Genomic DNA, 27,772 nt, shown 5'->3' with positions numbered 1-27,772 from the left:
GTCTGGCATTGTCGTCCTGAAAAAAATATGCATTCGGACCAAAGCGAATTTTAAGTTGATACTAGTATCTTAATTTTCGATTGCGAAACTAGTTCTTACAACTTTAATTAATCGCTCTCAACACCCATTCCAGATGGGATCAACCTCGAGTTTAGATTTTTTTAGTTGTGTTGTAAAATTAAAACTGCAATAAATAGTTTAAAACAAACACAAACACATCACAAATTGCTGTACCTCGTAGAAAAATGATAGAATTTTGTGATTTTACAAGTTATTCTATTTTTCTGAGACTCTGGATGCCCAGGACAAACCTATATTATAATTATGCTCTAGTATACCTGAGTACACCTCACTAAAATGATTATATTTTTACTTTGAACATGCCGATTTTTATAATTTATATAGCATTGTGTTTCCAATAAATTGCGCTATAATGTGCCGAAAACCGCATCTAAAAATAACCAGCGGTTACGGAACTACATATGGAGTAACATTACATATTGAACCTCGTATTTTGAGGGAACAAGCCAAGTCGTTATCATTTTCTTCATAAGTCTACCCTTTTCTAGCGCTTTAATGAAACATTATGTGAGATTAACGGTATTGGTCAAAGCAATGCGATTTTGCAACTTTTGACAAGGTACCCTAGGTGACTTTGAACAATAAATATTCAAAAAGGTATGATTCGATTTTCATTCTGCATTCAATAATTTGATCACGTTGACATGTACTTTTATTTGATATATGAATTTTGTCCGTGCGTTTAGTAATAAAAAAAGTTACAACATAAAACATGTTTTGTTGCAAAACTTTTTTTGTCGAGTATATATTACTTAAATGTCTTCTTGTCTAGAGTCATATCCGTAAATTGTTGATTTATTCATATTAATACAGCTGTATTAAGTATGATTCTTCCTTGTCATTGTGTACACAGGTTTTCTAAAATTGACAGAAGTTTTAAACCAAAGAGATAAAACTGTAATTATGGCGTCAGTATATTGCGCTGATGGAGCGTGATATTTCATGAGTACAAACAACTAAAAAAATTATATTAGACAGACACTTACAGAAGTGGCGGAAAACACACATTCACACATAATCTAAACTAGTAAAGAACACTAAGTGAACATAATATGAATGTGTGAAATACATTTATTGTTATTGCAGTCTGCATGAAGTACATGACTGTACGAACACTGTTGATTTAAACATATGTTTCGAGACAGTCTGTTAATTGTATCTCATATACTCTCGTTTTATTTTACGATTGAAAATAAATCTTGCCTCCTGTATCATTTTATTGGAGTAATAATATTATACGCATTCAAGTATAATAAAGTATCTTATACAGCAGCCATTGTCTTCAAGAGCGCAGATCGACGGATCGCGGGGTCGTGAGTTTGATCCCCGGGCGGGGCGTATGTTCTCCGTGACGATTTGATAAAAGACATCGTGTCTGATATCATTCGTTCTCCACCTCTAATTCATGTGAGGAAGTTGGCAGTTAATTGCGGAGAACAGGTTTGTTCTGGTAAAGCACCCAGGAACACTGATTAGATTAACTATCCCAGTTATTATCAGAAATTGTTGGGGGAATACCCGTAACCCAAAACAAACAAACGAACAAACCAATCATTTTATTAACGAGGTAGGTGTCACCAGCTAAAGCTTATAACTTTTATCTTATTAATGCACCAATCACAATACTTGTTACAATCTCCATGGGTGTGTACAAGCCCAGATATTTTGTACTCAACGGTGTTTGATAAGACTTATTTACAAACGCGTTCAGGTCTTAAAATCTGATCTTTTAAATTTAGTTTATTCATTATGGCTGTTTTATGTTTTTGAATCCATACTTAGAACAAAATGGAAAGGGTGAGTATTAAAATTAAATCAACAGAATTTATATACATCAAATGATATCGGTTGAAAAACAGGTACATTATGATAAGTGAAACTGCATAAAGATGCCTTTTTGTCCTTAAAGAATTGAAAATAAAAGAAACAAATTCAGAAAGAATATCTTTTTCTGTTCGTGCGTAGTAACGTTTCAAAAACTTCTTTTCAATCCACATATTGTATGAGTAATTAAATAATTTGAAAAATAAATTCATGTTTCATTCTTTCATTTCAGTTTTGGTTCAAGAAGGAAATGTTCTTAGTCAAAAGTTTCATTTTCTGTATGTTTATGACTGTTGCGGATGGTGACAATGGGATGAATCTGGTATGTACTAAACTATGTCTAAGATTTATTCCAGCACGATTACATGTGCAATTTATTCGTTTCTGTCGTAAGTTTGGGTTATTTTTACGGGCGGCGCCTGGCTAGAACTGATCTTCGGCAAACCAGATGGCTTTCTTAAATATCGACCCGAGCGAGGTTCGAACCTATTGAAACGAATGACATGTGATTTAGGGCAACTTAACCACTAAACTTTACTTACTAAGGAACAGAGACCCATTACTTCTTAAACATATATATATCTTTATATTTCGACAAACAGCTCCTTGGGCAAATATCTCCTGAAAGCTGTGATATAGATCCTACGATGAATCCGAAAGACTGCAGAGACACTGACGGAACAACAGACTATATAGTTGGATCGTATGTGTTACCTCATAGTACATCCTGTATCCTACGGTATGGAGAGGACGAATGGTACAATGTGACTTGTCGTGACGGAATTCTTATCATTTCTTCTCCAGAAGGTAATCCTTTTTCTTTCTTTTTTTTTTGGATTTTTTACTTAAAATGTCACAACATATTACATCGTACATTTCTTTCCTTCTTTTTGATTTATGATTAAACTGATGTTATGCTTTCTTCTTATGATTATCCAGTCTAAATAGTTTTGAGGAAACAAGAACTTTATTTGCTCTATTAAATAATGCTCTGTAAAATATATTGCATTTGCAATGAAATTGTAGTACGAAAATATTGCCTTGCGCAAAAGCTCTTTTTGATAAATTACTGCTAATCTTAATTTAAAATGCAGACTTCATTTATTATAGACTTTGTAATTTGTCCGAAGACTATTGCATTGGCCAATTTAACGATCCGGGGCCAAATAATAAGACCAATATGAAACCACATAATCATTGACAATTTTAAATTAACATTTTCATTAAAAATTATCTTGCTTTATCATTAAAGAAAATACGATTTCATTTTTTATGACTCGTGAATGTAAGATTCGCCGTGATTTATAGTAATGATTACCGTCAAAGAAGAAAAGTCGATTGGACTACTTGTCATCTAAATAAGAAAATGTGATGAAAAACATTGCTGTCCACTTAGTCCAGAATTTCAAGGTGCAATGCAGAATCTCTTTCCCAACTAAATAAATGCCATGCTTGGTTAAATTTTACCGAGCAGGGTGTAACTTTATTTTGAAATGATCACCCGTCGAAAATCCGCCGTCCAGGGCAATGTAAAATTATTGTAAAGGCTGATCACAACCAAATCAAATGTAAGCCTCCGCAGGTCTCACAAGTAGTCCAAATATAAATAGTGCTAATCCTTTTTCCTTTCCTGGTGCCTTTTCTCAATAGCAACGTGTTTACTTTTACTCTACCGCGTTTCAGTATATATCACTTTGCATTCTATTGAAATTGGCATGTTCCTATCGCATGCTAGGTAAAAATGGCGGCGTAAGAATTTAATGTCTCGAAAAGAGAAATTGAAAGAAGCGAAAAGGAGTAAATTCAGCGGGTTGTACATTTTGTATTTAACGAACTGTAGTTTTCTGATATAAAAGTTAACACCCCCCTTTTCTTTTTGTTTTTCTAAAGTAGCGATATAGTTCTTTATGGGAATATAAGTCTCTGAAAATCTGATATGCTAGAAAATGTCGAAAACCCGTTATAAAGTAAGTGGATTTTATATGAAATAAAGAACAGCCGGATTTAGTGGTGTTCAGCCTAAAATCCAATTTTAAACAACGCCATCTGATATGCACTTCCGTCTTCCGTTATTTTAACATGTTGTGAAGATCACAAGTAAATGTAGGGCATAGCGCACTTAATAATTTATCCTTTGTATTCGTTATCAAATAATATCGCTAAGGTCATTTAGATATTGAAAAATAAAAGAAAACCAGGATGATATCTGTTTTTTTCTGACAAAAATGGATTCTGTTATTGCCGATTTCTGGTTGATTTGCTGTGTTTGCGTTTACTGTTGTAAATGCTTCCTCTCGGCCCCCTTCGGTTCCCCTATTTCTTTTTATTATTCTTATTAGAAAACTAAGCACAATATGTCTTCTAACATTGCAACATTTATTATTGTCAACGGCTACAGAGAAAAGTGTAATGAGAATAAAGCGCCAGGCAACACCTTCAGCCTATGATATTGCAAACTCTCAACAAGTCAGTGGTGTTGGTGGCTTCACAGCAGCTGGTGCAATGGTCGGATCAGCATTTGGACCTATAGGCACAGCTGTTGGTGCTGGAATAGGATTGATAGCGGATATCATTTGCATTTTTGCTTGCCGTAAGTAACATTTGCAACATTATTATTGCATTTTTAAGGTAAAGTATGCTTTGTTAATTTATCATTAATGAAATATGCTTTAATTGTTTTCTTTTACATTCTTTTATCTCAGACATGATGTTAGAACTGATTCTCGTAAATAGAGATCTGGTAGAGCATTGGAATGGTTTTCTTTTGTCTCGAGTTTCATTCTAATCACAAACACTTTGCCAATCAAACGTCTATTCTGTTTTTAATCATAACAGATCATGATGATCCGCCACCTCCAAACAAACCACCCTCAATCAGTAAACCTGCTGCATTGACCGGCGCATCACCTATAATGGCAGGGGAAGGGAAAACAACGGCAAAAGTTACTTGGGAGCCTCCGAGTATGACGGACCCTGAAGACGGAAACATAAAGTAAATATAACAGGCTATGTTTTGATACTTTGTTTTATCTATATTTAGAAATAAGAGATATTAAGCACATTAGTGATGGTCGTATATGTATAGGTAAAGGTATGGCGCAAGGTAAGTATCTAAGAAGCATAAAACAAAAGCCACATGAACAAAAGAGTTATTACCTCATTTTGCCTTTCTTGGTTGCGCACCAAGAGAAATTGGAAATAGATATTTTCGGAAGGTACACAGTCATAAAACCTTTGGTTCCTATTGTTGAAATATTCAAATATCTATCAAGTGTTCAGTTGCAAAAACATATAGAAATTAAATGAAATAAAAAGAAAAAGTTTGCATTTGAAAAACTTTCACATTAAAGGATGGTTATTACGAAATTTCATTAAAATTATAATACATTTCTAACAGGAATCTAACTCTTTTTTTATCCTAAATAAATCTCTAACGGACTAAACGAAAACTGAAAAAAATGTCATAAAAATTTGCTTAATTGAGACTGAACATTTTTATATCTATTACAGTGTCCAAAACAAGAAGTTCATTTTTCTTACAAAATGGGGCATAAACGTCAAGGTATACGCCTATTAAAAACAGCATTATTTTAGCATAAATGAAATGGTACGAACAATGAGGCTTTAATTAATCAGTCCCGCTACAAGTGTTTTTCTTGTAAAAATATCTGTAGAAACCTGTGATAAACTCCAGATATCTTAATCTTACTTTCGTCTATACTAACATGCCAGTCCCAATATTCCAACTTTTCAGTTAACAAAACTTTTATCTCTGAATGAAAGAGAATAAAATGAAAGTTTTTATAGTATTACGTAAAACGTCTGATTTTATCAAACACATTGGCAAATTATTTTGAGACTTTTGACAAATCGTTAAAAAAACGAATGTCTTCTTTGGAAAACAACAACAACAAAAAAAAACAACACTTGGCTGTTTTATGTTTTAAGTTGTTTGTGTGAAAATATGAAAACAATCGCAAAAGTTTAATATGATAGTCAAAAGGTAGCCTATAATCGGTTTGAAATTATACGAAGGATATTCGAAATGACACGCAATTTCCTTGAGGAAATTTACGGCTGAATATGTACACAATAGTATATTTGCGTATCCAATGAATAATGAGTCAGTAGATTTTTTCATCTTTTCAACTTAGGTAGTCATTGGCCAATTCTGGAAAATAAATATAATGATTGGAAAACGAATAATAAAATCTGAAGGAATTCTGCCTTACATAAGTGTCCGCTCAGTTGTCGAAAGAGATTTTTTTGCCGATTTTGCTCATGTTTATGGGTCTGAGGCCCGTTTCACAAAAAGTTCTTAAGTTTCATTCTTAGTTCTCTCTAAGTATGGACTATTAAAACATATTTATTTCATATAACTTGTATCTTTCTTTTTAGAAATATACCCTTTATTCAACTTAAGCTCAAATCTATCTTACTCTTGTTTGGTTTATATTCTAAGAATAGCCAAATAGTTCAAATGAATTTACATAAAACGATGTTCATGAAACACCTTACTCCCAAATTAAAATTTTGTCCTATGAAGGCTTCGTGAAACGGGTCCCTGGTAAGTTGTTTTATGTGCAAAGAAGGTATCTAAGTTGGTTTTTGATATTTGTGACATTTGCAAATTTCGGGTTCCGCTCAACCCGGAGTTAGAGAGCGTGGACGGTAGCATGAATAGGCTCAATAAAATTCATTTTCCACTAGTTCTAGTTTTGTACACCATATTCATCCTTAGTACCGACACTGGTAACAAACGGCATGACAATACTCCAGCGCATACGTCTAGTATATAAACAAAGTGTTTGAAGTCGGGAAAAGTTACAATGCTACAAGATCCTCCTTATTTCTCAGACCCAGCATAATGTCATTTCTATCTCTTTCCAAAATTGAAAAACTTCTTTCCTGATCGCGACAAGCCCTATATTCTGCTGTTCATCAGTACTTATTGATCACGACAAGCTCTATATTCAGCTGTTCATCAGTACATATCGATCGCGACATGCTCTATATTCTGTTGTTCATCAGTACATATCGATCGTGACAAGCTCTATATTCTGCTGTTCATCAGTACATATCAATTGCGACAAGCCCTATATTCTGCTGTTCATCAGTACATATCGATCGCGACAGGCTCTTTACTCTGCTGTTCATCAGTACTTAGCATACCAAAGTCAGTCTACCGTGGCGCTTTCCGGAAACAGGTCAGCAGACTAAAACTTTGCATTTCTGACCATGAGGGGTATTTTGAGAGTGCGAAACGGAAAATTGAAAATTTCGATCAGTTTTTAAGGTAACATACCACAATACATAAAATTGAAAATTTCGATCAGTTTTTAAGGTAACATACCACAATACATTTCGAACTTCCCTCTTGTGCTGCAAGCAGTTGTACGAATGGTCATGAATCTGTAAATGTGTAATCAGTATAGCAGTTCTTGATTTCAATATACCATTTGTAATCTAGTCCTAGTAAAATAAAAGAACATTATTATGCAAGTCATTAAAATACTACTAAAGATCCTAAGCGCTCTTTCCGGTCAAAACACACTAAGTTGTAAATTTGCAGAAAATATTTAAATTATTTGTAAAATGATGCAGAAAATGAAGTTTATAAGCATGAGTAAAACATTACAAACATTTATTCAGGTTGATGATATGCTCCCCCGCCTCTAGAAGCGTCGTTCTGTGTAATTGTTTAAATTTTCATGACAAATAAAGTGTCTGTTTTTAACATGGAATGTAATTAAAGATGGGAAATAAATAGTAAAACTTGCATTGTGATAGTTATCTGAAAAAAAAAAACATTTTAAAGATATTTTGGAAACATAGTACGATTATAACAGCAAATACGAATTTAGTATTAAAACATTAATTTTACCTTTTTCTAGAGTTGTGACATCGCCATCAAATTTTAAAAATGGCGGGGAATATTCTGAGGGAACTTACGTGGTTTACTTCGTTGGGACTGACAGTGGTGGTCTATCTGCGACAGCCTATCTTTCGTTTCAAGTTAAAGGTGAGAATATCAGCTCGGGTCTATTTCTACCCTAACTGGTTTGAATACAGGGGCTGCTTCCCAGATAAAATTTCTAACAAAAGTAAATGACTGTATAATAGAAAATTGCTTTGGAAAAGTAACTGTTCGTTGAATGTTTTCTGAATATGCAATTTATCCGTTACTGATTGGTGAGATAACATTGTCACGATTTTTTTGCTGATGTTGTTTGGCAATGCTTTACTCATCGGTGTTAATATTTAACGATTACTCACAATCTTAAGCTCGTCCCTTTTCCGGTGACACCACTTCAGTCATATTTAGAAAAAGGACATGATCTATTGAGATGCCCAAAAAGGGTTACATAAATTCGTCGCTATGCATCACGGGAGTAGTTAGCATTGGTGCCTGATTCTTTTTCGTAACCAAATCTTATTACAGGAAATATTGTATATGTTGATGAAAATTGTTTAATGTACATTTGAAATCTTTGAACCGACTGTAAAATGTCTAGTCTCCGTACTTGGACTTGTTATATTTTCTGTTCCAGTCTTTTAGGTTCATGGTGTTCATTAAATTTTACTAAAACAGAAATCCGCTTAAGCCGATGCAAAGGGGCCGTTAAGAGTGTTGAACATTTCATTACCTTTCATGAAAGACTCAATCCAACAACGGAGTCGGCTATAATTTTGCATGATAATCTTTCTATGCTTTCAAAGGATCTTTTTAATAGTTTGACTTTATTTATTCAATTATGTATTTACACGTAATGCCAGAGTAGCTATTGACATTCTAAAACTCGATCAGGTAACTGTGTTAAATGAAAATACAACAGTAAATCGTAATTAAAATCCATTGGTTTCATTTAAATTGTCCTTTACTTGTTTCTTACCGCTCTCTGTTGGATGACTACTTGTATAGTTGGATGCGCATATATTGTAGAAACAAGTGGGTGCCTTAGCAAGACAACAATTTGCGCATATGTACCGGAAGCGGAATCATCCGGTGATTTTGATAGCGATTTGTAAACAAAAATTTTAGGTCATTGTAAATACTGTAAATACTTACCAGTTTTGACAAGATTTTCACACAGACACTTGTGGTCAGGACACCCCACCCACCAACCCACTCTCCTCCGCCCCTGGTTAAGTTTAGCGAATATTTTGTAGCATTTTAACATATATTGAGCATAGGTGACGATCATAAAACGCATTTTGTAACAATTTCAACGTGTTTTAAAAATGCACTTTTTACCATCAATGCTCTGAAAATAAGATGAGTATCTGTAAAATTGACACTAGAAAACAATAGTCGGGTTCAAGCAGCAAGCAAGTGTTCCCAGTGTCAGTTTCACTGTTGCACGTCTTCTTATTTTAAGAGCATTGATGGTTAAAACACGCTGAAATTGTTACAAAATACGTTTTATGATCGTCACCTATGCTCAATACATATTAAAATGCTAAAAAAATATCCGCTAAACTTAACCAGTGGGGTGGGTGGGGAGTCCTGATCCCAAGTGTCTGTGGATTTTCAGTAGTTGTCGTCAATATACTTTGAGGAATGAAAAATTACGTTATATTCAATGATATGTCTACCCCCAACATGGCTGATGACAATAAGTCTGGCCACATAATTCATTGACAGTTGAAAATGTTAAATTTACCCGCATATACTCATTTGTTTGGAAATACCTAGGCGCATGTTCATTATTACTTTTGCTTCGTATAGAATTATAAAGATATTTTTTAATTTACTAAACTGCTTATCATGGTAAATATTATTTACTGACAAATTATAAAGATAGAATAGAATTTTTATAGATATTATAAGGACATTTGAAGGAACAAGATTAAATAGCCTGCACACTTGGTTAGCTCTGCAGCTGGAGCTCATGCAAAGAGGAAAATGCGCCTGAAGTCATCCGTTCTCTACATTTGATTCATCTGTGGAAGTTGTCATTTATTTGCAATGAAGTGTTGGTTTGAAATCAACAGCAAATGAGTTCTGTTTTAAAACCAATTTATGTGAAAGTGTCGCTAAATATCATGTAAGGGTATAAAATGATAAAAATGAAAGTTGACTTCTGGTCATGAAGGGCGGTGAGGTTGATTTTAATATATGTGCCTGTATTTTGACAGTGGATAGATGCGGGTTCCCTAGGTGGCCAGAAAATGGTTATATCGATTGTAATGGTAGTGACGTCATTCTTGGAACAACTTGTAGTGTCAGATGTAAGACTGGTTATACTCTAGATGAAAGTGACAAAAGTTCTCTCAAATGTGGGAGGAAAGGCGCATGGATGCCACCTGTACCACCTAACTGCAAACGTAAGTAAAACTATAGTACATAGTATTCGCAGCCATCAGCCACCGAGGTATATAGCCTAGTGTTATAGCTCCAGCATTGATTGCAGAAGGTCGTGGGACCGCTCTCTGGCCGCGTCATACTAAAGATGTGAAAATGATACCAATGACTCTCTTCCTTGTCCTTTAGCATGACAAAGGTGTTGAAAGCGAGTAATATTACTGGATAAACTTGTGTCACCATCTAAGCAGCTGTAACAGTTTTACGCATCATTAGAAAACTTTATAAGGTATATAATTTATTGAAAAATTTCGACTGAATTTTATTTTCTTACAAGCATGTGTAACAACTCGACAAATATTTCAAATAAATTGAACTTCTCTAAGGTTCATAGTTCGCCTTATCGTCATATGTCTTAAGATGAAGCTTTTTCATAGAAAACATCTGTATATTATTGTAATATCAGTTTACTTACTAATGCAGCAAAGGCCTGTGCCAAAGCACCTTCTATACCACACGGCGAGGTTCAATGTCTCAACAATAAAGTGGTGTACGATAATTTGTGTGAGGCAGTGTGTAATGACGGTTTTCAAGTGCATGGTATGCATATAATGGGATGTGATACGAATGGAAAATGGGGCACTACACCGGTTTGTAAAGGTGAAAATTCCTCATATTTTCAAATTAGCGTTAAGCACACTATTTCAACATATGGCAATAGTAATAAGACAAGTGCTTGCTCATTGTGTGGTGATAACATTTTCAGATATTGACATAGTTTGACAATCATGGATATTTTCATGACTATTTTTAAACATAGATAGTACTGTCAGTATAAAAAGACTTTGATTTTGGTACAGAAATCAAGGGTAAACTTATGATCCAACTGTAAAACATGTATTCGATATGCGTAATTGTCATAGAGAAGTAGCTTAAAGACATATATAGAATTACCCTTCCCAGCTGAAAGAATAAGAACTGATACTATTTTCACGACTTATAGATGTACTTCCACCACGATTTTTGTCGGGAGAATGTCCAAATGACATGCAAGTATATATCGATTCGACAAACAATACGGCCAAAGTGTCTTGGGAAGAACCAAAGGGCGAAGATAATTCAAAAGAGACAGTGACGATCACTGAAATACACGGTCATAAATCCGGGCAGAGATTTGAAGCCGGTTCCCATACCATTAAATACACAATTGAAGATAAAGAACACAACAGGGGTGACAGCTGTGTGTTCAACGTTCAGGTCTTAAGTAAGTAAAGTCGTAATATTGAGCTCTTAGTGAGGTGTTCTAACTTAATTCATGTGACATTGCAAAGTACGCAAAATAATACTCGCACAGGTAACATTTCAAAATGAATATTCAGCTGTGTATTATTTAAAATAAAAAGCTCGCTTTGTCATGACCATCTGATCGGGTTCGCATACCAATCCTATAAATATTTACTATTCAATTTGTGAAAACAAGTGTTTAATCGTATACTTATATTTTTATTTGACTGAATGGTAATAAAATCTGTTTTGCAAGTTCAAAGGTATAAGGCATGATTCCTAAGTCGGACAGTACCTTTAATGATTATCTTACTACTTTTGACATTGTTTTAAATCTGTCAACATTCTTTATTAAGCAATTAGCTGCTCTCCGCCCAATCTGCATGTGACTGGTGGGGACCATCTGAAATATGATTGTCACAACTCATACAGACTTGGTGCCGAATGTTCCTTGGCATGTAAATCAGGATACCCAATGGGTGGAGTAGACAGAATACAGTGTCTATCTGACAAGACAAGTTATCCACCAAAATTAAATTGGAAATGGGAGGTCGGAGGACTAGCGCCATTTTGTAAAGGTATCGTTTACAAATACGAGAGTTATTCAATAGATAATGCAACTGTATTTAAGATAAAAGAAACCCCAGACCAAATACAACAGTATAGAAATCGCAGACCAAATACAACTGTATATCACTTTGCAGGTTGTTTCATATGAGACTTGCGGAGTACTCCATTCATCAGCATACGAACATTAACACCTGGTCTCTGGACGCTGTTTACCTCTTGTTAATTGGATCTCAAGAACTAGCCATTTATAAATAATGTTTTGCATAACAGTTTTGGCTGGAACGTTATTTTTTTTTATATTTGTAAGATAGCTTCAATCCATCTCACTATACATCAGGCAAAAAAGCCTCAAAACCTTTGCGCTCAATTTAGCATTGCTAAACAACCTACTTATTCTAACAAATATCTTATACCTTCATTATTCTTCCATTGCAAGGTGACTGCTAATGAAAAACATCCACCATTAACAAAAACAATGTGTCCGCAGCAGAAATATGGCATAAAAGTTCATTAAATCATTTGAAGTTGTTTTGCAACTGAATGTTCTGAAATAAAAATTAATAACTGTGTTACATCTCAGGATATTTTTATGGCTTTCTTAAAGACATGTTCACATATTAAAGAAAAAGTTGATAGATTAAACCTAAACGTTTTATCAGTGGTAGATAAATCCAGTATAAATGTGTACTACCACTAGAAAAACAGGCTGTTGTTTTTAACAGTCAAATGTTACTGCAAAGACAAACCTATTTTTTATGAGGGCTAAATGAGACACAGCCTTGGAACGGTAAGTTACAGAAACACCAATAGGGATTTTAAACCGGTGTATGATACGCCGATACGCACCTAACTTTCATATATTATGGAATGACCCTCGTAAATCAAATTTATTTCATAGGCTTACACTAACACTGACGAATGTCCTAACTTCAAGGTAATAGCATAAAACAGAGTAGCAATAATTCAAATTACATATCAGACTTCTAAATATGCTCATATTGATAGAACCAAATTTGTTCTGAATCTGTAGTTCATATCACATTAGTTGTTAGCATAAATCAGTTCTTTCTTAGAGTCTACAAATTGCTGAAATAATTCACTAACCACATTTGTATAACCTAAAAATGATCAAACGAAATTTGTTAGTGCTAGTAATCAAAATAAAGCACTTTCGTTTATAATTGTATTTCAGTTTGAGTTTCTCATTTTATTCTTCAGTGTTAATCCATCACATAATAGGACTAAGTATTAAAAACATATATATCTACAAATATATTTTCTCCAGAAACGAACTGCTCTAGAGATGCACTGAATGAACCAATTAACGGCGCACTAGCTTGTAGCCAGTGGACACATGGTCAAATGTGCCAGATGCAATGCAACAATGGATATGACATACCGAATATTGGTGATGGATTGTACGTGTGCGGGCGTTCTACCGGTAAATGGAGGCCGTCTGGTAAAGTTCCAGACTGTGATAGTACGTATACCGTATTATAATATAATTAGCATCTGTACAGTATGTATCTATGTATGCTGTTTTGCATGTCTGTTTTACTACGCAAAACACCTGTCATTGAACTTACACACCTTATACAATGTGAAGAAATAAATGAATAATGTTATGTTTTTAGGGTGATATGGACAATGTAAAAGAATGCCTAATAGTACAATAACTGATTAATTGGACGTGAAACGCAATACCCTATTTTTTTACACATTTGAAACAAATAAAGTGAGAGAATACTTTATTTATTTTAGCAAAGATAGACGTAAACAATATGCACCTGCCGAATGAATTTTACTACTACACAGGAAACTGTAACAGTTCAACTCAGAATATGAACCAAATTAAAGAGAATTTTGTTCAGGCTCTAAACAGCTCCAAATTTCCAGAAGAATGTGTCGGAGTACCAGAATGCCAAGCTAAATTTGTTGATGTAACTTGCGGACCTATCACGTCTCGCCGTAAACGTGATTTGAATTCCAATGTTTACAGGCGGTCGGTTTCAAAGCTTGCATACACCCTGCGATTCGAATTTATTCTACCATATAAGCCAGTGGCTGGAAAATCCCCAGAGGATATATTTGCGGAAAACGAAGATCGTCTCTACAAAATGTCCGATGTAATACAGAAAGAAGTGGATGCCGGACATTTTGACCTTCACGTTGGTGACTTGCGCGTAGAGAGCGATTCGTACGGACCTGGAAATCCGTCCATGTTATGTCCTTCTGGGACTATTCCGAGAAAAGAATCAGCATCATGTGGTAAAACTCCTATCTTACACTTACTTTTCTCTGGTAACATGCTCACCTACATAATGTGTAAAACTAGGATTGTGAAATTAAAGGTTTAGATTTCAAAATCATATTGATGATTTGTCTTCCATAGCTGTCTTATTTAGGCAGCATTGCATGCTGCAAAAGTGAGTTGTAGAAGTGTTGTTAGGTTTGTTCTATTAACTGTGCAAATATATAGAGGATACTTGTTTGTTTCAGCGTAAGATTGAAATATCTTTCACGAATGAACACCAGATGCAATAATTTCACGAGTGGCATAGCCATCAGTGAAAATGTAAGATAAGGTGTTCACGAGTGAAAGGTATTTTTATCTTACATGTAAAACAAACACATTTTCTTTTTATTTCATGTTTTGTCTAAATTCACCTATTTTATAGTTTCTTACCAGTGAAAAATACGTTTCATATCTTTCACCAGATATATTTCTCTTTAATATTTCGATAATTCAATTTAAAACATGTAATCATAAAAGGTATTTTCAGTTGGATGTCCAAAAGGCAGTTATGCTACAAAGGCGGGTAGATGTGTAGAATGTCCTATAGGAACATACCAAAACTCTACAAACTCATTAAACTGCGAGCGTTGTCCACCAAATACAAATACAACTGAAGGTGGTGCTGAAAACATAACACAATGTTTAGGTACGTTTGGTATTTTTCTTTTTACTCCTTTTTATTCTGTATATTTATCAATAAAGAAAGCATGCTAAAAAGAAATATCATTTTTAAACTTGCATTCTTTTAGTTGGCCTTTACACTTGTACATGGATCTATCTCAATTCATTCCCTTCTTTGTATTAAGGTAGTTCTGCATGTTTGATAAACCGGAAGTGATGGCGTAACGTCATTTATCCGGATAACGTAGAATAAAGCCTGGATTCGGGGTACGGAAATTAAAATACATTTTATGAATTAATGGCAACCCGTGAGTAAATTTATTACAATGGCAACGTTACTGTCTTTCTAAAGTTAAAATATGATATTAAAACATGTAGTACGTTAAATAGTTCAAAATCATGGCTTGAAATGTGTGGATCACTCTAATTATGGGCACATATCTTAAAAACAAGCGCACGACCTATAAATTTTCTTTCACCACATTTTGGCCATATGCTTATTTACGACTGTGAGAAGTTACATTAAAGTCTACATTGTAGAAAAAATTGTAGACTCCCATTATGAAAATTTGCGTGAGGTCCAAATTTTTCAAATCAGTTCAGCAGAAAATCAAGCACACGACCCTATCTTTTTTTATTTGCTGAATCTGAGGTTTTGAAAAATCAGGGTTAAGTAAAATTCTACTTTGTATAATTTCTTTGATCAAAACGTGCAGAACTACCTTAAGAGACTCTATTGAATTATTCATGCAATTCATACGAAGCTGTCTCATTCACTGCATGTCACAACTGCATGAAACTTCCTACAAATCTTAACAATGATAAGTCCATGAGTATGAAATATGTCCCATTACTCTTTTTGAGATTTTTTTTTCAAGAAGGCCCCTTTGTTGTACACAGACATGTAAATCAAATGGAAAAGAAAACATATCTCCAATATTCTGGGACATATCTTGTACCTTGCTAGATTGGCTTATAAGTAATATGACGTATATACTTTAATGATATCTGTATAAACTATAATTATAGAATAACTTTATTCAGTGGAATAAAGGACAGATTAGGTATTAAAAGATATAACTATTTTCCAATTTGTATTCCTTCAATTTATTTCCTTCAGGGTATTGTGCAAAAGGTGAATTTTCGCCAAATATGCTTGCACCTTGCACAAAATGTCCTAGCAATTCCTACCAACCAAGCAAAAAATCTAAAAGCTGCATCAGATGCGATAGCAATACCAGAAGTCCTAGTGATGGAGCCACGTCAAAATCACAGTGTAAAGGTAGGTCTTTTGCAGTTTGAAATTACTGTTTTGGTCCATCTAAGAGGGCTTTTCGCGATTTGCCGCCTTATCTTGCAAAATTCAGATATAAACTATATATCATTTTACTGGCCTTTAATGGGTTTATCAGGGTCTTTTCAGTTTTTTCAAATTACCTTTAAGAATAACAATTTGAATACCAAAATTGTATCTTACTAAACTCGGGAGAAAAACAGGATATAGATTTTTTGGAAGTTTTACATGGATTGAAATGTTGTTTTTATGCTCAATATGATATTTTGAAAACTTTATAGCAATTAAAGCCATCAACAAATAAATGAAAAATATACAATCACCAAAATAGTTTTTTTTATAATTAATCGAAAAATCATAAAGGTATATAAAACTAAAACGGTCCAATTTCGACTTTCGGAGTCCTTGTAATCAACGGTACTATCTGATATTTAAAGAGAAATCAAGGAGGAAAATACCTTGTTACGGAAAATGTGGATCAACTTATGGTGACAATTCTGAATTATTGGTTCTCCATTCCTTTCCCCATTCTCTTGCCACTACGTTAATTCCGTGTTCATAATCAAAACCGATAAGTTACTATAACATAGTTTATTGTTTGATAGTTACAAGGTATTTAATCATATTACAGAATACGATGTTCAGCTGAATAAAATCAAAGCAAAAATGGAGAACAAGGTGACACATGATGTGATCTCTCTGTTCATGTGGATTTATATAAGCAATACCAAGACAGATGCTGCAGTTGAAATAGAAAATTCTGCGACACACTCGAAACTTTCGTTTACCTTTACTCCAACGATTACAATCAAACAATCGGGGCAAGTACCGTGTATCTTTTTAACCCTTTTGTACCCTCTGGACAACCTTTTTGAACGATCCAGGAAAATGTGTTATAGTAAATGCTTTAGTAAACAGTGGGGAAAAGTCAGAAAAAAATGTTAAATACTACATTGAGCATGAACTTAACAAATCTATTTATAGGATGTGCATGCGACGTAATCCATAGGGAAACAAATCAAATTCAATACGAGGTTTGGAATATATTCTCTCAAGAGAAATTTATGTATATAAAGACAATTAGTTTAGGACTTAGTCCCGTGTGATGACTCAATCTTAAATTTTCTTGTTCTTTGAGATCCGGAAGTCTGCTATTCTTTGGCTTGGTTGCGTTATATGCTTCCAAAGGATTTTCTAATAGATTTTGTTCAAGAGTTTTATTTATATTTCACACTTGAAACATTGCAAATTTGTTCAAATTTAATTAAAGTAATTCCTGTAGTGATACTGTAATTATAAAATACATTCACTCTCACAAACAGATCTAAAACAAGATAGCATAAAAGAAACCCAAAACAAACTAACAAATTTACATGCACATTGTATCATCTGAAAACAAGAGCTTTTACTTTTGAAAGGTGATGCAGACGTCCTTATAAGAAAGTCAGTCAGAACGGAACATTTAAAGAAATTACACGACAATGATTCTTTAGTAAAATGTGGCTATATTAATGCTATTTGTCCAAATTTTATTGTTGCAGGGAAGACGTCAACACTGGTCAAACGGTACAGTCAGCTGCCTGGACAAATATTGCTTTTAGCATTGATAAGCCATCAAACGAAGTCATACTGTACATCAATGGGAAAGCCCTTTATGAGAATGCATCTTTTGTTGTTTCGAAATCTCATATTTTAGAGCAAAACGATTTGATTGGATTATATGGAGGTATTGTTCTTTGTTTGAAAGACAACTGAACGTTATAATAGTGTTTAGTAGCTTACAGTAGTTTATTCAGTAGCTTACAGAAATGTTTACACTAAGTTATGGTATGACTAACAGACAAACAGCCTACAGAAATGTTAACTGTAGGTTCTAGTATGATAAACACACTGTTCCACTTGGTAATCATACAGTGTCTTGTCGTATGTTTCTTATATTTTCTGCTCTTGATCAAAGTATACTGCAGTGAAAATATTAAACACTTATACTTTTTTACATAAAAGATGTTTATAGATTTACAATACGTTTTTCACAGTAAAAACATTACATCATAACGTTGTGCAAATTTATATTTAAACCGCGGAAAAGAATGTATGTGCATGTGTATATGTACATTAATTTGATAATATCAGAATGTTTAGCAATATTTAAAAAGTAATTCCATACCTTTGTAGATATAAAAATCTCTGCGTTCAGTGTTTTGCCAAGGAAGGTTTCTCCTTCAGACGTTTCTACCTGGTCATCTACGTGTTCGCCTTCTATAGCCGGGACCATAATTTCCATGGATGACCTTGCCGAGGCAGATAGTGTCAACTTTGTTATTCCATCAGTCTGCGATGGTAAAGCATTTAGTTATTATTGAAATTTTGTCATGTTAATTTGTCCTTTAATAATATTGCAGTATTTTATTTTTGCTGTGATTCATATCAGTCCTCGGTTTACCGAGCCTGAGCCGAAAAAAGGGTTTACTTTCGTCTTGATTGTAAATCATGTTTTAACGCAGGCTTAATTTAATTTATGTCATAAAGAAACTCATTTTTAAAATGGTTTAAGGATGAGTAAGTTGAAAGGCCAGAAAATCTGTCAACATGAAATACCCGTTACAAATATATCGTCGGATTTAAGGTATATTGTTTCTTATATGAACGAAATAATAAAGGAAATGAGAAAGCAATTGAAGTGTTTCAAGATATTTTAACCGTATTATACATAACCGTTAAAAGATCAGTCTCTGTTGAAGCTGCGATACTTAAAGAATAAAGACGAATATTGTTTCAACACCATTTCAGCTGTAAATGAATGCACCAGCTCTCCATGTGGTACTCATAAATGCATCAATAAGCTTGGCAGTTATGAGTGTTTGTGTTCCGGAGGATTTACTGGAAGACAGTGTCAAATCCAACCAGATTATTGTGAGAATAATAACTGCAAGAACGGAGCTACATGTGTCAATGGAACAGGAAACTACACATGCCAGTGTCCATATGGGTATAGTGGCAGATTGTGTGAAATAAAAGCAGGTACTATTGTTCATTCTACGGGAATGGTATATATTAAAGCAAATTATATACTCCTGCCGGTCATCATGGCCGTTTATAATTTTAAATTTATAAATCTTTGCATCCAATATGTTGAATTCGAATACTCTTTTCGAGATTAGTTCCACATACATTTATGCAATTTGTCTAAAAATGTAACTAAATGTACAGAAATAAACAATCGAGAAGTCTACATGGGTTTTTGTTATGACTCCTGTTCCATTGAATATTTAAACGATCAACTTTATTTTGTAAAAGTCGACGGTGAATGGTCTGCCTGGACAAACTGGACAAGTTGTTCTATGTCATGCGGTGGTGGAATTGCAACTAGAACAAGAAGATGTGATAGTCCGCCACCAGACACTGAGGGTAAACAGTGTGTTGGAAACAGCAGCGAGACAATCTCTTGTAAAGAAGAAAAGTGTCCCGGTCAGTTTTAGTATTAGTCCATATCATTCAAGAATTATAGATGATATACATGTACCTAAAGCAGAATTAAAACAATGTTTCATATATTGTAGAATTCTGGTGTATGCTTTGTGAAAAGATAAATAGATTATTTCATACATTTCTACATTTGGTATCACATGCAACAATATTTTATTTATCTTATATAATTTCCACATTATTCGAAGCCATTAATTCATTAATGGTTACTTTGGCACTGATAATTAACAAGCCTTTTTTTATCCTGTAATTAATTTTTCGATTGGTTATTTACAGAGTGCACGAATTTAAGAAGAACCTATGGCTTAATCATCACATGCAATGAAACGTCGGAATTGCAGCAGTGTTCTATAACCTGCAGAGCTGGTCTGTATTTCACAAATCCACCATTGCCATATTATGAATGTGGTGTGGCTACCGGGTATAAATGGAATCATCAGAATGAGAAAAACCCTACTGGAAGACTACCGTCTTGTTCTGGTATGTATGTACGTCATAGGCAGAATCTTGATATGTACGTATGCATTGATATTTTGTACCTTATAACATACAGTATTTTTTCTTTCCCGTCCAAATATTAGACGCGATTTAAGAAACCATTATTTCGATCTTGTTCTTAGAGGCTTTCGCCAGTATACGTGATGTACACAAAGAGCAAGAACCAGCAGAAAATGGGTTTGCTAAAAGATTTTCCTTCCTAGTTATTTTTTAAACACAAATATCCAAAACTTAATAATTTGTTGCCGTTTGTTCAACCTGATTCAACTATTTTTGTTTCAGAACTCGAGCCGTCAGTTGAGATAGGTGTGAAATAATTTGTTGTAGTTTGTTTAAACCGATATCGATTCAACTGTGTTTGTTTCAGAACTCGAGCAACCAGTTGAGATAGGTGTGAAATAATTTGTTGCCGTTTGTTCAAAGCGATTCACCTATTTTTGTTTCAGAACTCGAGCCACCAGTTGAGATAGGTGTGAACTTTGAATGCAAATACGATTCTATTCCATGCACAGCCAACAACAAGGAAACGATTAAGGCCTCTATAGAAACTAAGTTGTCTGCCCTCGACTGCAGCAAGGCTGAAACTTGTGAAACGACGATACAAGAACCTGTATGTACAAAGTCAAAGAAAAAGAGGGCCACCAGAAGTTCGATGACTGTCACTATTGGACTGCATGCACCTGTAAATAGCAAGAAAGACAGTTTCAATGTAGCTGGATTACTTCAAAATAAATCAGGTAATGGAATGAATTAATTTAATCTTATCAGTAATATAAAGTGTGTGACACTAAACAAATTAAAGATAAGGATAGATTTCCCGGAAGCACAGAGCATCCCCAAACACAGCCAAAGAGCCATGCATCGCAAAGTAGGCCCAAAACAAAAAGAAACTGTAACGGAAAAATATAGCAGACGGATTGCTTCAAACATCCAACAACAAGTACATTTCAATCATATGCAAAATTCAAAAATGGGTAAGGGGTAGATAAAAGTATGGGGGTGTTGGGGAAAGTAGAAAAAACAAGTATGAATATTCAACAGGGAAATATATGTTTTTGAAGGCAGTTGACCCGTAATGACATTCGGCAATTTCAGCATGATTATGTACACACGTTAGGCAAATCGGCATTCCTCGGGCGTTAATATAGCTCAACCCGCTCACAGCTTTCCGTGAAAAAAATCCCCCAAAGAATGCTGAAATAGCATATGGAGAAAACGTGATTTGCCATTGTCATTATGGGCCAATTATCCTAAAAGTATGTATATAGATTAGTTTGATGTACATGCAGCCAGTCAAACGTTTAATATGATTCATCATTCTACCACTGCTCATAACAGAAGTGCGGTACTTGATTTTATCCATTTATTTTTATAGTTATATGTTATTAAATGGAAAATATGAAACGGAGAAAAAAAAGATGATCTTTCATTTTTTATTTTAAAAAAATCATGAATAATTGGGTTTATTTTCTTTTTGTTGGGTTTAACGCACCTTACACACGTACAGGTCGTATGGCGACTTTTCAACTTTTGATGGTGGAAAAAGACCCAAGGATACCCTTCCGTGTATTATTTCATCAAAGGCGGGTACCTGGGTAGAACCACCGACCTTCCGTAAGCCAGTTAGATGGCTTCTTCACATAAATAATTCAACATCCAGAGCGATGCTCGAACCAACATCGGTGAGGAGCAAGTGATTCAAAGTCAGCTACTTTAACCACCCAGTCCCATGATTGGGCTTAACTAGAGTATCCAAAAACAATTATTTCTACTTAATCAAAATTACCAAATGATTTTCACTTGGATATAATTGAAGTTATAATATCACCTTTCGAAATTTCAAAAGCTACGAAATATGATTAAATGATACTTGACACTTTGTATATCTTTATGCATTAGTAAAAAGCCATCTCTAAGTTTAGTCATACAAAACAGGTGCAGTAGCTTTTAATAGTTGTAATGTGAGTGGGTTCTATTATTGACCAAGCTTTGACAAATGTCTTATTTGATTTCTATCACATTATCTTATCATTATTTTGTTTTATTTTGTTTTATTTGGCAGAGCTATTTGCTATTGTCTCTGAAATTAAGAGGTAAAAAGCCCAGTCTGGTATGAACATTGTATATAGTCATATAATATGCTTTTTCTCTCAATGATTAGCGCCGTCAAAAGAGCTGGCTGATTTTGTACGAAAGACTCTTGAACTGGAGAAGTCGGCACAGACATTAATGAATCATTCAGTTGATTTCTTCCAAGTTACAATAGATGGGACCAAACATTCGCTCGCATCTGGCTCACCGCCAACATACAGGCCAGATACCAGATGCCCTAGCGGCACAGTGCGTATTGAAGTATTTTGTGGTGGGTGTTATTTTTTATTCTACGACTCCTGTTCTAAAAAATAAACAGTACCACAGGATGATTCTTTGGATGTCTAGAATGCAACCAATCAAAATAATAGAAATCTCGGTTTGATTTAGTCTGTTCTTTAGAGTGTAATTGAAAGAGGAACACCTCTCACGCTCCCAAGTATCTGCTAAAGCGAAAATCTAGAATAAATGAATAGTGAAAGAAATACATGATCCTAAAGGACCAAAATCTGAGTCAAGTACGTGGCCACTCTTTGCATTCGCCACACAACACTTAAACTGTTTTGATAATTAAATATGATTGTGAAAGAAAAACGTACTGGAGCATCCTTCTAATAAATGGTTAAATATTTTTGTGAATGTCGACTCTTATTTTCAGCTGTATGCCCTGTCGGGTCCTATTCGGACGGACAAACTGTTACCATGTGTCCAAGAGGTCAGTATCAGGATATGAAAGGGCAGTCCACTTGTAAACAATGCCCATTCGGTAAAACCACAGCGGGAATCGGCTCCATTCATGTTTCAGAATGTTCAGGTAAATTAGTGCCTTCCTCTCACTTAAAATGATTTTAGAGCAATATATTAGACAATCATGCTACATTGAGTCAAGAAAGCATTTATGGTTAATATTAAAATTGAATATTCATTCATATTATAAGTAAATATCTTATCTGAAATTACCATGCATTCTTTCTTTATTGTTGACACAACATGTTGATATTTGTTTATATTCACACTTCAAGACAATAAATTATAAGTTTTAGAAATAGAAATGACAATATATAGTATAGTGCATGAGACGATATTCTTCCATACACTTGTTTTCGGCATAACTGATGAATGAAACACATTTGATATAGCTTACATACGCTAAAACGAATTGTAGGATGGAAAAGATTATACATTTTTATTTTTTTTCTTCTTTTTTCTTTAATAAATGTCAATGTACTCTATGTACTCCATATGGCTGTCGTTTTCAAAATTGGTTTATTGTTATATCGGCAACCTGTGACATTAGTGGCCGATGGATAATTTCATCTTATGACAAATTTACTGTGCCGGTTCTAGTGTTCTAGTTCTAGTGTGTTTATTCTTCGGTATGTGTCTGCTGATGTGTTCCACAGCTAGGTTTCTTCCTCTCATATTAACATCGACAGCGTTCGTGTGTCTTAATGTGATATTCAAATTGTGTTTTGTTAAACTGGTATATACCAAACAGATTAAGCTTCTCTTTGTTGTTTTTGAATATGGTTCCATCGTAATTGTTTTAAAAATGTCCTTTATTTGGTGGCAGTAAACTAGTTTAAATTCCACAGTGGTGTCTTTGCCAGTAACCGATCCAAGGTGGTGCCCTACTATGATCCTTCATGTATGTCTGTGTCTGATTTGAAAGATTAAAAATTACCAAGACAGTACATTCTGTCTGACTACATTTTATATCATTATAATTGCATTCGTATGTGTTAGTGACTACATGTGCTCAGACACTGTGTACAAAGTTACATTTACAGGTGTTTTATATCCATTCTTTGAATGAGGCTTTTCCATTTGGACATTTGACGTTGTGTTGTTTTTCTTCTGGCCAGTTTGAAAAAGAATATTTAATAGCACAATAACACAGGAAGAAAGATTTTGTCAGAAAAATTTACTGAAGCACTGAACTGGTCAGCCTTGATAAAGTACATGCATCTTTTATCAAACTATTATTTGCGTACGTTTATTTGGTCGTATAGCCATATAACAGCAGAATATTTGGGTAAATGAAAAAGAAATATGAAAAACATCTGGGAAAATATTTGATAAATTTTAAACATGGACAATATGTTTCATTTTTATTTCTTTTTTGTTATTGTAACTGTAACTTTATGTTTGTGTTCAGTTATGGCCAAATCTCCTGCTGGTTCGTCGTCGGCAAACAAAGGTAAATATTCTTTGCTGATTAGTATCAATCTTGAAAATGGGTAAACATGATTTTGATTATTTTGCTAAATTAATGATGAAGTAAAATTAGATTTAAACCAATAATACATTGTTTTAGATATATCGTCATCACATTTTGCTTTTTTGTGTTTGGAATTGCACTCATATGGTAACTATCTGGCTTAAGGTTGTGGAGAAATATTCTAGGTGAATCTCTAGAGATTATGTCAGGCTTAGGCGAACACATGGGTAGAACAAAAGCCTTCCGTAAGTCATATGGATGACTTCCTCACAAAAAAATTCTACATCTGTAGTGAGTAGGCTTTGAACCCAGAGCAGTGAGCTGCCACATCTTACTTTAATATAGCTGTAGCTGCATTTGTACATCACAAATTATGTTAAAATATCATATTTATCATAAAAATATTCGCACATCATATAGACTGTCCTATCATAAGCGTTTGAATAAATGTAACATTCTACATTATTTTGAAATTATGTATTTTACAGATGATGTAAGCGATGCCGTCCAGATTGGAGTCGGCGTGTCTGTGTCAATAGCTCTAGTTATTTTGGCTACTGTTGGTGTTATACTAGCCTGTAAACACCTCAACAAAAAGTATGACATTTTTATCGGATGTATAAATTGAAACTTATAATATTTATATTATAATATATAACATGCTTTAATAGCCCAGCGTACATACAACTTGATAATTCAAGCTATAAAAAGGACAAACGATAGAAATAAAGTCCATATTGACAAGTTATATAGTGACAGAAGTTCTCAAAAATGTCCTTTAGATTACCTCCCTTGATAATTTTGTTTTTTCATGAGTTATCTCCCCTGGAAACTAGAAAAAAATGATTTTCTCTTTATCCCTACGGGGAATTTTAGATTTCTTTTTGACATTTGTATCAGAATCATATAATGCAGCTTTCTATCGCAAAATTTTCTCGAAACTCAAGTTCAGATTCTCATAATCAAAGAAATTATATAGTTCCCATAGGCATCAATGTTAACTTCAGTACCGATTATCTCCCCAAAATATGATAAAATTTGAAAAATCTCTTGGTGAGAAGTTTTTATTTTTAAATGTCTTTAAAGTGGCCAAATTTCCTTTGAATATTACCATCCAATTACAAGATATGAACATGTTATCCTTAACTTCGTAATGAAGTATTAAAGTTTGGGTGAATTTATCCAATATGTATATCTCCATTAAGTTTGGCATAGAGTGTATATATGACTCTGAAATAAACAGTGTGCGAAAATAAAAGTTAGATATTGGTAAATATGCAAGAAGGATGTAAATTTTCTGCATTATTTCAAAAGCGTTGCAATGGTTTACTACCTTCTGTACAATATCTTTGGTGATTTATAAGAATATCTTGCAAAAATCCTTTGTCAATAAGTTTTTACCACTGGTCACTATAAGAGTACTTACTTTTTATGATTTTTTAAAAGAAATTATTTTTTTGCCTAAAATGTGCGGGTTAGTCCTTTTTAACAAGACACTGAAATATTATCCTGTTAGATCAAAAGCATTGTATTTTTTAAGATGGTTAAAATACCAATATGCAACTTAACATCCAAGAAATATTGCAAATTTTATGTCTTGCACATTGCCAATACACATGTAGTAAAAATGTCATCATTTAATAACATTATTTCAATGAAATACAAAATTATATAGCACAGCGGAAATATCAAATGTGCACAAACGTGTGCTCTGTAAAGTTGGTTTTATAGATTAAACATGTAAATTCTTTACGACTTTCCTGATGACTGTAAAAACGAGTCATGGCTTTGTCGAATTTAGATCTTATATGATACAAATTAACACATTACCTGTGTCATTACCCAAGTGAAGTAAAAACAGCTTCTGTACTTTTATGATTGCAGGAAGAGCAGTGTTAATGACAGCCATCTTGATATACACACAACTGGATACTTCCACATGCCGAAAGTCAGTGTCTGAAAAACGACAGTTATAAACTTTTATGCAGAACTGATGCCTGTGATAATTTACAAATTTTGTTGTGATTGCACATTTTATCGTAATGACTATAAAGTTTGGTTGCATGTGTTTCGTTGTTTGTCATTTAATGCTGGTATATTGCGTACATGGACTGCAACGTCATGTATGCGTATGAAGAGCTGTTAAATTCTTTTTATAACGACCTATAAATAATGATCAATGTCTGACACAAATGAAAGTACCATTTCTGTTCATACTTGCATCCACGTATGTTCTTTTTAATTGATGTTCAGCGTTACCTTATTAGACTTTGCAATGCGATTAGTTTAGACACAGAAAAAGAAATGTTTACCTGAAGGGGTAATGACTGCTGAGAACCAGAAAAATATTATTGTCAATACTTTGCATAATACTAAAATTACATTTACGAATGTTTTTTAGAAATATGTTACTGATGAAATATAAAAAATTAAATCAATCAAATAATAATATTTTATCAGTTCATGTATTTTTCGGCCTCAACCCAATTTTTAATGTTCACAAAGATATACATAGATGTCTACAATTTACAAAAGAGCAAATCGTGACAAAAATAAAAGAACATAGTTCGAAACAAATTAAAAATTTTAATTGATGTTTGACCAGAGAAAATTCAGTTATCAACACCTCTGTGTCATTATAAATGATATTTGTCCATATGAATAAAAACAAAAACATTGCTCGGTATTTTTGTGGCCTTTTAAAAACGGACAAAAGATTTAAAGGGAATGAAATGATATTTTTTCATAATTTGATTCCTTGTAATTTTCCTATCTTCTTAACAACGTTTTCGTCTAAATTACAGAGAAATACTGTTTGTATAAATAAATATATTGCTAGGTATACTGAAAGGGTGTTAAATGATTTGATTAGTGTATGTGTGTTGTACATTATGAATACTTCAGCTATGCGTTTAGTCCTTCATTAAAGTAAATTTTAACAATGGCGTTAGATTCTAAATTACCCTTGACGTTTACCAAACATAACGCCATTCATGTTCCCCGTAAGCAATACAAAACCAAATGTTTAAATATGGAAGTGTTTAAGCCCGAAGGGATGCATTATGTGATGGCGAAGGTCTTCCGTCTGTTAGCAAATTTGGTTTGCACTCATTAACTTAAGACCAGCGTTTAGATCTATGGTCCTCAAACTTTATAGACTTTTGTACATGTGCATTGGATGATCTTTGTGGACTATAATGA

At 33.8% G+C, this 27,772-nt stretch overlaps 1 protein-coding gene across 1 annotated transcript; it reads left to right on the top strand.

The window, feature by feature from the left end:
* Nucleotides 1-3,731: 3,731 nt before the first annotated feature.
* Nucleotides 3,732-26,637, top strand: LOC123540032 (uncharacterized). Its single transcript, XM_053526479.1, has 23 exons — nt 3,732-4,495; nt 4,741-4,897; nt 7,800-7,927; nt 10,045-10,233; nt 10,694-10,870; nt 11,214-11,474; nt 11,851-12,072; nt 13,350-13,544; nt 13,826-14,332; nt 14,848-15,006; nt 16,102-16,263; nt 16,907-17,096; nt 17,817-18,001; nt 18,451-18,615; nt 19,066-19,296; nt 19,573-19,743; nt 20,038-20,241; nt 20,706-20,996; nt 22,421-22,621; nt 23,009-23,164; nt 24,509-24,550; nt 25,060-25,168; nt 26,456-26,637. The coding sequence occupies exons 1-23, from the start codon at nt 4,315-4,317 to the stop codon at nt 26,529-26,531; spliced, it is 4,359 nt and encodes a 1,452-aa protein (XP_053382454.1). The 5' UTR covers nt 3,732-4,314; the 3' UTR covers nt 26,532-26,637.
* The last annotated feature ends 1,135 nt before the right edge of the window (nt 26,638-27,772 follow it).

This window comes from Mercenaria mercenaria, chromosome 16 (assembly GCF_021730395.1).
Source record: "Mercenaria mercenaria strain notata chromosome 16, MADL_Memer_1, whole genome shotgun sequence".
Classification (NCBI taxonomy): domain Eukaryota; kingdom Metazoa; phylum Mollusca; class Bivalvia; order Venerida; family Veneridae; genus Mercenaria; species Mercenaria mercenaria.
Note: the sequence above shows the minus strand (reverse complement) of the source record. Positions and strands in the feature narration are given on the sequence as shown.

Excerpts from the sequence above, each read along its gene's own strand:
- LOC123540032 (XM_053526479.1), top strand. The coding sequence starts at position 4,315 with ATGAGAATAAAGCGCCAGGCAACACCTTCAGCCTATGATATTGCAAAC. Across the intron at positions 17,097-17,816 it reads ATTACAATCAAACAATCGGG|GGAAGACGTCAACACTGGTC; the intron begins GCAAGTACCGTG and ends TTATTGTTGCAG. Across the intron at positions 18,002-18,450 it reads TTTGATTGGATTATATGGAG|ATATAAAAATCTCTGCGTTC; the intron begins GTATTGTTCTTT and ends ATACCTTTGTAG.